This window comes from Notechis scutatus, chromosome Z (genome assembly GCF_049901735.1).
Source record: "Notechis scutatus isolate UNSWTSFEM ecotype Mainland chromosome Z, rNotScu1.2, whole genome shotgun sequence".
NCBI lineage: Eukaryota > Metazoa > Chordata > Lepidosauria > Squamata > Elapidae > Notechis > Notechis scutatus.
In genome coordinates this window covers 51,308,170-51,321,529 of record NC_142025.1, presented here as the reverse complement: position 1 = coordinate 51,321,529, position 13,360 = coordinate 51,308,170, and the positions used below count along the sequence as shown (strand labels likewise).

The 13,360-nt window shown below is 34.3% G+C and overlaps 1 protein-coding gene across 6 annotated transcripts in view; it reads right to left on the bottom strand.

Moving 5' to 3' along the window:
- Positions 1 to 13,360, bottom strand: part of CDK14 (cyclin dependent kinase 14) — a 262,489-nt gene that overhangs the window by 116,252 nt on the left and 132,877 nt on the right. For 5 of the 6 annotated variants that reach the window (XR_015745745.1, XM_087946055.1, XM_087946056.1 and 2 more), the window contains 2 exons: positions 13,169 to 13,255; positions 1,390 to 1,513 (listed from right to left, as the gene is read on the bottom strand). Coding sequence is in view for 5 of the 6 variants with exons in the window: in XM_087946055.1 (XP_087802181.1) it covers positions 1,390 to 1,513; positions 13,169 to 13,255 (211 nt within the window). In the remaining variant the exon portion in view is untranslated. The remainder of the gene's footprint in view (positions 1 to 1,389; positions 1,514 to 13,168; positions 13,256 to 13,360) is intronic. The other variant, XM_026686419.2, reaches the window with a different exon arrangement.

The following is a 13,360-nucleotide window of genomic DNA, read 5'->3' as shown; positions in this document are numbered from 1 at the left end:
TAGAAATAAGGAAAATTGACCTAAAATTCTAGTATTAATGAGACCATAATATGCCACAAATAAATGAGAATGTCCTGAAATAACCTATACAGGACCAAATTTGTCCAGCTGTGCAGTAAATAGCATCCTATTAAATTAGTATGAAACTCTGGAATAAGATATTATGCATATATGTACTACTTAGAAATCTTCTGAAACAGAACAAATCTGACTTGGAAAAAATAATTTGTAAAGAAAACACTACACAGTTATCCTCATTTAGCAACTGCCCAAAGAAATATTGTTTGCAAATATGACTGTAATTAAACAGACATTAAAGTCCATTTTCCAACCAATGTGGCATTTAGGGCAACAAACACCTTCCGTGTGAAAATGACTAAGGTGTGGTCAGTTTTAGGCAGCAATTGAAAGTAAGATAGAGGGTTCTTATCAATTTATTAAGGTCACATGGTTGAGTTTGTTAACCTTTCGTTAGTGCATTTTAAAGAAATATTTTTTTAGCTGTCTGAAGAGAAAAACAGCTAAGGAAGATATAGCTTGTTCAACCAATCTGCCCCGCAAAGGGGGAGGGAAATGGGAAAAATGGGTCAGGCACAAAATACTATATGAGAAAATTTTATCTGAATAAAATGGCAGCAACAAATGATCTTTGCAGTCTCTTTCTCTCTCTCTTTGTAGTCTCTCCCTTACTTAAGTAGCAAAATCAATAAAATTCAATATAAATATATGCGCACGCTCACACACCGGATATATATATATTTGCATTTCTTTTGTGTATGATATTACTGATATTGTTATGAGTGAGTCTTCTATGTAGCGGAATAGTTATGGTTTGAAAACTGTATTTATATCCCTTTTTCCCTATTTGAAAAATATTAATGTTTCGCTCTTTTAAAATTTCATTTAAAATCCTGTGATAACTAAAATCTTGCAGCTATGCATTCTATGTTTTCAAATGATCTCTTTAATACTCAAATGGAAGAAAGGGGTGATCAGCAACAAGATAAATGGACTCAATATCAGTGGCAAAGGACACACTATTACAAGACCCAAAGGGCGAAGTTGGAGACAGAACAACCTGAAGGAAGTCTATGGGACCACTAACAATACCAACTAGATGGCACACAATCAAATATGAAAGATGAAAGATATTTCATTCTTTTGGTCTTTTGTGGGAACAGGAAGTGGAAGTACTGTATGCTACCTTGAGTTGAATAAATAAAGGCAAACTAAATCAAAGACATATGAACTTGCTGCATTACCTGTTTCATTTTCTCTACTGGTGGCCAAAGTCAACTTGTACTGTAACTAAGAAGAGAAGGGCTCAAGCCATCTCTCAACATTGCTTACATCATTATCAAATAATCTTGTAATTAATGGCTTGCCTACCAAAATCTGCCAGTTTCAACTCCCCAGTGTCACTGATCAGAAGATTTTGGGGTTTCAGATCCCTGTGCAAAATGTAACGGTGGTGGATGTACGAAAGTCCTCGCAGCAATTGAAATAAAAATAACTGAAAAAGAGGGGGGGAAAACATGTTCATTAATATTTGTATGTAGTGCATTGCCTTCCTACACAAAGATCAGAATGCAATAATGTGAAACGTTATTAATATAGATATTATTTCAAACCAGGATTTTTAACTGAACCTACAGGAATTAACACACACACACGTTTCACTATATCCAAGTGCATAACCCTTCTTTCACAATTCTCAATAGTAATTCCATCAAAAAATAAATTGTATCAAATAACAGTTATATTCTATTTATTTGCATAGTTTATAGATTAGATGACAGCCTAAAGACAGGTGTGTACACTTGCTAATTATAGAGAATAACAGAACATGGAAAGTAGTGATACACAAGAACACATTCCTTACAAGAAAAAAAATAGGAATGAAAAGGGATTATACTCAAAGATATTTTAGCTGCAGCAAGTCATTCAAATCTTTATTTTGAAAGCTCAAACTATGAACAAAGCTATTTTATTATTTTTCATTCATCTACAGTAGCTTTCAGAACTGACAATGAGATTAGCCATTTTCTCGGTATGTAAACCGCTGTGCATTTTATATATTATTAAAAATTCAGACTTGTATGAACAATATTTGTCAAAATATTACATCAAAAACTGTCTTGGATGCTGACAAAATATTATTATTCCATGCGAACTTCACAGAGGTTTAAGGCAAAAGTAAATCCTTTGAAAAATAATTGTTTTAACATTAATATTAATGATAAAAAGGTAATTTGATAATAGAAACAAACAATTCACATTTGATTTTGTAGTGCAGTGTATTTTAGAAGATTTATAAAATTTATGTTATTATAAGTTCTTAGATTCAGTATGCTGAATGAAATAGTTCCTAATTACTTATCCAGCTCAGTGCTGTATGAACTTGAAACTATGATTATGAAAGAAGTTAATGTAAAATACGGAAGTACAGAAATATTTCATTTCTTTTCTTATATACATATACACTACTTTAAAAAGCAGTCCTTTGAAAAGCAAATCCTTTGTTGAGGATTATATTTGCTAATAAAATACATGAATAATATTAGAACTTTCAAACAGAAAAGCTGCACTGCAATAAAAGAATTGAAGCAATTTTTTAAAAATTGCAACTATATTATAAAACTTTATTTTGAAAAAATACAGAATTAGGATTGTTGAAACAACTGCATGAAAGTTTATTTCTGACTCATCCACCCACCCCTTACTGACATTTTTTTTCCAGGAAGAAAAACAGAAAATTAATTTAAATTATTGTAGCCTCCCGGCTGAATTCTTGCTAATGTAAAAGTTTCAAGAAAAGTTCACTGGAGTTAAAACAACATGTTTCTTCTTATCTCCCATTGCAACTCACAACAATTTTAGGTTAACCTCCGATTACTGTAAAAGTTATACACATAGAAGACAATACAACTCAAGTATTCTTCTAACACTTTTATGTGCTTTGCACAGAAAAGAATTCTTATTTACCCCTCTTAATTAACATTAATCTATGGAGGGGAACTATAGCAACATCCCGATACTGGATCGCCTATGCCCAGTTCAAAGAATTCAGTAAATTAATTTCTTATGTTCTGTTGCATTTTTCAATGCAACAGAACATTTTTCAATTAGAAGCTATGCTTTATTAATGCACCCACTAGTTAATTTCTTGGACTGGTTGGATGAGGATAATTTATGCTACACAACCAAATGTGTAAATTATCTTTAAGGACCAAAGGTTCTGTTTCATCAGTATTTTTCTTATCAAGTTTTAAACTCAAAATTAAAAATCTATTTGGTTTGAAGAGAACACATTAACCAGACACCATAGCCTCTGCCTGCCAGCTTTCCCAGCCACTCACCCTATACCCGTGATAGCGAACCTATGGCACGCATTGACTCTGGGTGCTGGCATGAGAGTGCGAGCGTGCAAGTGCATGCACAATTTTTGGCACAGGAGCCCAAAGGGGTTAGCCACCACTACCTTATATGAACATCAAGTGAGAGCTGCACTGAAGGCTATGAATCCCAGTAAAGCTGCAGGTCCAGATGGGGTGCTGGGGATAGTGGTAAAGACTTGTGCCCATCAATTAGCAGGGGTACTGACAAAAATCTTTAACATCTCCCTGCAAACAGCTGTGTTCCATCAAGTTTGAAAACAGACTATTGTCTCAGTCCCCAAGAAAACAGCAATTAACTGCCTAAATGACTACAGACCTATTGTGTTAACGTCAGTAGTGATGGAATGCTTCAAAAGACTAGTTCTCCAACACCTTAGAACATGCCTCCCACCAGACTTTTAAAAACATCAGTTTACCTACAGGGGGAACAGGTCGACAGATGACGCCATAGCTACTGCCTTACATTCTGTAGCGAGCCATCTGGAGAAACCTGGAAACTATGCCAGGATGCTTTTCATTGACTACAGCTCGGCCTTCAATACTATCCTGCTGAGCATCCTTATCGAAAAGCTGAGAGACTTGGATTTTCCCTCTTCCATCTGTGACTGGATCAAAGATTTTCTGAGGGACCGACCACAAACAGTGAGGGCTGGATCTGTCACATCCACCTCCCTGAAGCTTAGCACTGGCTCCCAAAAGGGCAATACACATGATTGTGTATCATCTGAACCATCCATTGTGATCATTAAGTTCATATTGTGTCTCATTACAGGTGGAGACGAAACAGCATACAGGGGGGAGGTTCAAAAATTATCATCTCGGTGCCTAGAAAACAACCTGCCTGAACCTAAACATCAGCAAGACAAAGGAGATGGTGTTAGATTTCCGGAAGAAGAGAGAGGAACCCACCCGACTACATCGAGGGGGGCTGTGTGGACATTTCCTCCTTTAAATTCCTGGCTATGCTTCTATGTCTCCTATCCAATGGTAGGAGAGTGAAGAAGTGCTGACCGGGATGTGAGTCATCCCTGAGAAGATCTTACCTGGAAAACCAACACAACCCAGGTGGCCAGAAAGGCCCAACAGAGACTCCATTTCCTTAGGGTCTTGCAAAAGAACAAAGAGGAACAACGACTGATGACCTCCTTTTACTGGTCCACAATAGAAAGCATCCTCACATATTGCATTACGGTGTGGTATGCTGGCTTGACAGCTGCAGATAGACAGACTTTACAGAGGGTGGTGAGCACAGCACAAAACATCGTGGGCTGTTCCCTAATACCACTAGATGATATGATAGCTAGAAGAGTGAGGAAAATTCTCAGGGGTGACTCACATCCCAGTCAGCACTTCTTCACTCTCCTACTAGAAGCATAGAAGCATAGCCAGACACACCAACAGGCTAAAGAACGGTTTCTACCCTTGGGCTGTCAGTCTTCTGAACAACTGTCAGACTTCTGAACAGACTTCATGTCAACATAGTATGATAGACTTGTGGGGCCAGGGCTGACTTCCAGTGGCATTTCCATCGTGGACAGAACGAAGACCGTGATTGTGCGCGGCTTTGATCCATGCTCTCCCTGTTAGAGGGCTCCGAGCAGGGCCAGAACCATCCTGTAGGTGTGGGGAAGAAGGGGAAGACCGCCTGTTGGGTTGAGGGGAACCGCATCTCCCCTCTCTGGCTAGGTAAACTCCCTCTGAAGACGGGCTGCAGCGGTGGCTAAATATGACCACCCAGAAGACAGAGGGCTATCCGGGACAAAGATCATGCAGGAGTGGTGAAGAAGCAGACAGTGTGGCGACCAGGCGAACCAGGCATAATATTTGAATATAAAGGTACCCTGGATTTAAAGTTTTAAGAGACTTTTAAGAAAGACAGTAAAAGCGGTGACCAAAGAGAGTGGGGAGGGGGGAATTGGACATAAATGAAAGTGGCTTTGAACCTCAAAAAGAGTTAAATTGAAAGAAGAAATCAGAAGAAAATATTTGTTTAAATTGGACAATTATATGATTTTGGCACTAAAGAGGCATACTAAAAATTGAACTTGAAAATGCCAAAAATAAACAATAATAATTGGACTTACTGGATTATTGAAATTTAAAAGCCCTAAATAGGGAAGAGAAAGTGAAAAGAAAAGGTGGAACTTGGACATGACAGAGAGTGCCACCTAATGGCAAAGGAAAAATTTCAGTAACTCTTTAAAAAGTGCTTGGTTCTCTTGAAATTGGAACTTGATACAAAATAAGAGGAACTTTGATACAATAATATAGAAACCCTGAAAAGTGAAAATAGAATATTATAAAGGAAGAAGAAAGAAACTTGAAACCTAGGAATGCTAGGTGACTTTGAGAAAAATTCAAAACCCAACAGAAGGAATTTAATAATAAAAACTTATGAACATTGGACTATTTTGACCCTAAAAAATTTAAACAGGATTTAACAGAAGTTGATTGCTAGAAGCTGGTTTAAATAAACTATTGGATAACTGGACTGGACTTAAATATTGAAGAAAGAGACAAGTAAATGCACAAAAATGGCAAAACTTTGTTTGGAAATAAAATCAGACTTAAGAAGCATAAGGGAAATGATACATGAAAGAGTTGAACTGTGCAGTATTGCCTTACAAATATTAGACATGGTGACATTGGAGAACAAAGAACAAGGAGAGCCAGAAGGGGAGGAGCTGATTGAAGAAGAGGCCAGCCCTAATGAACAAACGGAACAACAAACATCAAAACAAGAGAGAAAAAGCATGGAAATTAAAACTTGGAGGTTTGAGGGGATAATTAAGGAGGTAACTGTTTGGAAAGTCAAACGAAGAAAAAGGAAACAGCAGAAAAGGGAATTACAGAAGAAAGCCCAAAAGAGAGAAGGGGATAAAAATCAGAGTCAGAAATGGAGGAGAAAAAGAAAGGGAAAGGGGAATAAGAGAAAGGACCAGAAAAGAAGGGGATATAGAAAGTTTAAAAAAAATGAAAATAAATTATACGGCTAGAAGACCTAGAGATAATGGGTAGATAAAGAATAAGAAAGGTAATGTGCAAGGTCATGTGTAGCGATGTATAAAAAATATAGATTTTAAAAACGGAAAGCTTGGAACTGATGTTTTTTCTTTTTTTCTTTGATTATTTTTAAGAATCATTGTTAAATTACATATAGATATAACTGGAATAAATGTTAAATTGGGAAACTATGATAAGAATGTCAATTAAACTTAATGAAATTAAGAATATAGCTAAAACGAACCATGAGAATTGTACTAAGAAGATTGATATCAATTTTTACAATTAGTTGAAAAGATTAATGTATTTGAAATAATAAAAGATTTAGAATATAAAGGAAACAATACCATGTGGATTCTAGCCTAAAATGTATATGTGATGTGTAGTATTTAGAAGATTATTGCTATTAACCTGGAAAGTGATAATTAAAAAATGATTATATTATGGTAATTTTTAATATGAGTTAAAGGGGAGTAAACTGAGGGATATATAAGATAAAAGGGTGGTCCACTCAAATTGGCAATTAAGGGGGAAATGTTTGGAACTATTTAAATTAAGATGGAATTTATTGAACTAACGAAATAAGAGCACGTGATGAAATTGCAAATATGACAGATGAAAGCATAATAACGAACGTAGAATAAGATACAAGAATTTTTAGATACTGTATAAAGAAGATATGAGCACAATTAAAGAAAAATGGAATAAGCTATGAATTGAAAATGGATAAAATAAGTGGAAAGAACATAAGAATATTTGTGACAACTTACAGAAAATGGAAAATGTCATGATATGATAAGAAGCTGAATATGAAAGATAATTAAGCAATTAAGGTCATGTTTGTATGGAAATGTAAAAATCTGGAACCATATTGCTCACCAAGAGATGCTTGTAAAAGATAAAAATAAAAAACTTTTTACAAAAAAAAAAGACTTGCAGGGCTGGCGCGTTGTGCAACAAGGTCACATAGTGTAATAAGATTGGGAGTGGGTTAGGGGCTTCTGTCCTCACTGTGAGTTGTGTTGGGAGGGAGGCTCAGCCAATCTCATTGTACATATGTTGTAATGTTGACAATAAAGATAATAAAAATTCCTGAATATCTCAGCCAAAGCTTTAACAATTTGGAAAACAATCACTACATAATTTACATGTGAAGAAGTACATTAAAGTTTTAAATTTAAAATTTAAATACACAGAGGCATCATCTTATGATCATGCTATTTAATCCTTATTCTCATTCTGAATAAAGGATGAGTCTTTATTTTAAAACTATCTAAATTATTTTAAAATTTGCATTTAATGATAGTGTAAAAAGAAATAATAATATTTTTTCTGTTTTGTCCTGACAACTGCACTTTAACCGAGGTATTGCTTTTCAGTAATGAGTTCAGGGACATGTGGGAGGAATGTTGCCATATGAAGGTCAAACCAATTTAGGGGTTTATGGAGTGTGATATCAATGTGTTAGCAATGATTAAAGTGTAAGGGCAAACACATTAAAAACAACAATTTCTCTAATAAAGACACATCAGTTCTTACATCAGAGATAAATTTTTCCAACTCTCATTATAGATTACAGAGTGAAACATATCCTGCTAACAAGAATTATCAACAGTTCTAAAATACAATTCATTGCACTTGAAACTGATACGCTAAGAACAAAAGCATGAGGAAATAATATAGAAAGCTAAAATTTAGTAGTACAAATTTTTAAATTTTTAAAAGTTCTATTTAAAAACGTTGGAGAAAATATTAGCCTGAAGAAAATTTTTGTGAGTGTCTACTCTAAAGGTTCACGTCTCTAGTAAGAAGTTATTTAATTATGAGGGAAAATATTGCAACTGTGATTGTTCACCTGGTGAGGAACCACTTTCTTATTTTTCTTTCTTTACAGAATTTCAAGACCAGCTGGTAGCCAAACCAGCTAGCATACTTGAATTTTCTGGTAAAATGTTGTGAAGGGATGATATATGATATATAGGATATAGGATATATGTATATCCAAGCATTTTTTGTTTGTTTGTTTTCTAACTATAAGTGTATAGGGGAGGAAGGCAAGCAAGAAGTTATCAAAGCAGTATCTTTCCCAACAAGTATCATACCAAGCTTTCAATCTGGTCAGTTCTGCTAATTCTTTTAATAGTTTATCATTACCAGGGTTTTCTATACATAGTAGATGAATGATAAAACATAGTGTATGAATGAAAAATTAACTCATTTTATTCCCAACAATATGTAGAGAAACATATTCTGCTACAGGACAAAGAACTCTAGAGTTATTTTTGAAAATATGAGAGCCTCTGTGCATATTATTAAAGTGACTCTTCATTGTATGTCGAATAAGAGATGTTATCTGCATCCTGAAGGAAGGTAAAAAGAAGAGTTGTGATATTTGACAATTTATTGCTGAAACAAACATGCTGATTGAACTCAGTGACTTGTGAAGAATGCGATTTGTCAAGAGCATGGATTAGGGATGTGACAGAACAATTTCCAGTGCTTATCAAATTCACAGACAATGATCCCCTCTACTAATCTTTGTAGAAATAAACTGATAATGCCAGCTACATCTGTATCACCTTATAACATCTAGGCAAGAAGTTCAAGAATATGGGGCTCAGGTGGTATTTGTATCTCTGAGTTGTCTTCTACTTCAGAAGAAATAATTGGTTAAAAAAAGGATTTGGCTGAACCATGACAAGCTTGATCTAGAGGGCTTTGAAAGAATCCTGAGGAAGTTGTGACAAAACCATGAAAACTGCAGACAAAGATTTATGCACCATATAAAAAGTAGAAGTACTTTAATTGCCTTATTGAAACACAGCGGTAAAGACTATAATCAACTTAAACAGAAAGGAAGCAGAGGAAAGGGAAAGTTGTGTGAATGCTGTACACACACACACACAAGGGGAGGGGGAAAGGGAGGGGGAGGGAGGGAGGGAAAGAGAGGAAGAGAGAGATCTTCAAGAGAATGGATTGTGGATTAACATTCCTACAGAAACATAAAGTAGCAATGATGGGGGAATGGTAAGCACTGAGGTGATCATAGTAGTCACAATAACATAAACTTAATTTGCAATGTAGAATTGATTTATTAGAATTATTTTATACTTATTTACTACTACTACTACTGATAATTTCCTCTTCATAATTGTAGTGAAATGGTTTTTCTAATGTTCATGATCAGTGGTTCTGTCAAAATTGGCATCATCTTTTTCCATACAGTTCAGGATAATATAGATCCATCAGATGGTTCATTGAGCAAGTGACACACAAAAATGAAAAAAAATATATGCATTGTGTTATAATATATTTACATTTTGTGTGTGTGTGTGTGTGTGTGTGTGTGTGTGTGTATGTGCACGTGAATGTACATACACAATTTTATGGATGATATTCATGTTTATTGTAATTAATGTCTAAATGACAGAGAAATATACAAAGGAGAACATTGATTATGTATTTAACTATACAACAGCTTATTTAAAATCAATTTTCAATGCCCTCTGAAAAAGGCAGCTTTAATTTAACATAATATTATCCCATCCTTTTTTGCACCTGCTTATCCTCTGAAGAGTAATGGGAAACAGCTACTTATCATTTACATTAAATGAAAATAATTCTGTTCAGCACATCCACTTTAATTAATGTCAAAATTTAGTCCTGTGACTTAATAATTTGACTTCTATCACACTAAAAACTTTTGATGTGTATCCATCTAACTTTTAAAACAGCTTTTATGTACTGACATAGAAATTAAAGATCATTGTATTTGAAAAGTTACAAGTATAAATATTACCAGAGTGGATCCAAAATTTCTTCCAAACAAATTTAGTGAGTAGAAGAGAAGCAATTATAGGTATTAACCACCCACATACATTTAAATAATGTTTTAAAATAACTTTTATAGTTTGTAATGCTGAACCACATCTACAAACAAAAATTAAAACTATGTATAGAATTATTTTTATATATTCACTGATTCACTAAAAATTATTATTCAAAGTTTTTAAAAAAAGCAAAACAGACTAACTTATTATATTCAGTTTAATAGGCTCAAAATCATGAAACTTCATTAAAATGTTTTATGGCAGAGTTCTAAGAATGGACAAAGAAAAACATGTTAATAAAATCAATAAATATCTTTCAAGTACTTCTCTATGCAAGAAAATTCAGATTTTCCAATGGGTGATAAAATATTAATAGTTTGTTGATTGGAATTAAGTCTTTGTTTCATTCCTTACCTTGCAGAGAAGTACTTGAGCATACATAAGAGAAATTTTGGAAATAATTCCTTTTATTTACAATTTAAATATTTATCTTAACAGATATATTATTAGGTAAACAAGCATACAACCACCCACATAAACACTGCCTATTAATATATTATTTTAAGCAATTAGATATTTTGGAAAACAATATTTGGAAATATGCTTTATATGCACTTTTAGATGTTTATATCTTTATTTTTAAAGAGAATATGCATCACAAATATTAATGAATTGCATACATGTTCAGAGGACTTTTTAATACCATATTGTTTTGCTGTAATTTCAAACATAATTACTTATGCTTTTAAAATATAAATATTTATAAGAAGACAAAGACTTTGATTGTTAATATCTAATTTGGTCATTAAGAGCTACAATTATTCATTTTCAAAAACAGATATTCTTAGGCAATGTAACTGTTACTTAAGGAAAATGTTGGCAGAAATACATAGCACAAACAAAATTTAGTTGCTACAAAACCTTTTAAAAATATTTTTATAGGTAGCACAAAAATCAAAGTCTGTTTGTTCTGAAGGAAACGTAATACATACTGTTGAAAATTCAAATACATATCAGCTGTTTCCTTTATATCAGGCCATTTATTTTACCTGGTTGGAGCTATTTACAAATTTATATTATTGCTTGTGGCGTGCCATATTGAAGGGTATGTAAAAAGATGGAGAGTATGTGTACCTAGAGGCACATGCTACAGCCTGATAGTATTGATTGAATGAACTGCTAGTACAATTCTGTCAAATATTATAGGTAGTTCTCGGTTAACAGCCACTCACTCATTGACCGTTCAGGGTTATGATGGCACTGAAGGAGTAGTGGTTGTGATTAATATTCAAAGTGCCAGTCATCCTAGCACCCCTGCAGTCACATAATTGCAATCTAGACAGCTGGCGTCCAACTATCAATTATGACAGTTGGAGTATCCCATGGTCACATGACTGCAATGTGTGACTCCCTTGTTGGTTTCACAAAATGAACAAGAAAACTAGCAGGGAAGGTTGCAAGTTGCTTGGGCAAATCTCCTGCACCCATTCCCATACACCCACTCATGCTGTGTCTCCTCCGCCACTCATGCATCCTCCCTAGCAACTTGTGCATTCGTCCACTTAGAAATAGCCACCCCAAAACCCATATTACAAACTCTATGGCCCCCTGCTACTTGCATGCTCTCTGTCATTGAGTAATAACCTTGCAGTTCTTGTGTTGTGTCTCTCCAGTGACTCACACATTCTTGCATACACTCTTCCACTTGGTTAGCAGCCACCCCAAGGCCTACCACGTTCATGCCCCTGCAACCTGTATACACTTGTGCTCCCATTCTTATATGGCAGCAGTGATTGCAAGCCCTGCCATATTTGTGCATCCTGCCACATGTGCCTTGCACACTCTCTTCCACCTGGTAGCAGACACCACAGGTCCTGCCATGCTCACATTTCCCCTGCTACTCATATACACTAGCATGCCTTTTCCAAACCAGTATCAGCCATCTCAAATTCCACTGCCACATCACCCTGCATAGGTCTCTTCTTACAAAGATTTGGAAAGATTTCTATATTTTTGAATTGTGATTGAGTTTGCCAAGTTCTGTAGTTTTTAAATGGAATAAATGCACCTTGCAATCATTTATTCAGCTAATATTATACTCTATTATATTATGTTCTGTATTTGCCATAATAGCAAAATAAATAAACAGCAACAGTTCTATAAACTTTTTCCTCTCCTCCATGGATCATATAAAATACCAGAAGACTACCTAGATGCTTTGGCAGGCTTCTTTGTGGTCAAGCCATCTTTGTGGTCAAGCCATCTTTTTTTTAAAAAGAAATTTATATTGCAAACTTACATAAAAAACTGCAGCATATGTCAGATAATACATAACATTCCTGAGACATTTGTTAATAAAAAACATAAAAGAATTTTATATTTGTATAAATAGTATATGTTGGTTTTTGAAATATATACTGCTGTACAATTAATTGACTTTCCATTTATGCTAAAATAATTTGGCTGATTTCCATGTAAGTAGACAGGGCAAACCTGTCTATTTACCTGGGAATATTTGACTAAATAAATAAATTTAAATTTAGGTAAATTTAGGTAGTTGTTATGGTCCCACTTTAAAAAAGCCCTCAATATAATTAAAAACCCAAATGAGGAGGTCTAATGATTAAAAGTTTATAACTACATTGTTCACTGGCATCAAATTAGCAGCTGCAGGGGATGGTGAATGATCATAGTATCATCATGCAAAAGATGTAAATTACATTTCATATTAATATTATGATATTAATAACCTATAATATATAATTTACATTTGCCACTGATACCATAACATATACAACAGCAACTATCCCAATCTCACAACTGCTAATGGTGACTGGTTGTTTTCTGAAGGGTAGAATTAATCTACTTAAATTAACAATATATTATTGCTCACTGTAAGACAGTAACATAATATTTATTTGAAAAGTTGTATCCTACCTTCACATTGTCTGGATGAAGTCCTCCAGGATGTTTATCCATGTACTGACATAAATCTGTGTGCTTGAAAACAGAAAAGAAATAATACTTTTCATTGTCTTTTTTAATCAAATCTGTATATTACTGTTTGAAAGTTACTATTATCGTATATATCCCTCTGGATATAACAAATGGAAAATAAGGAAAATGTAA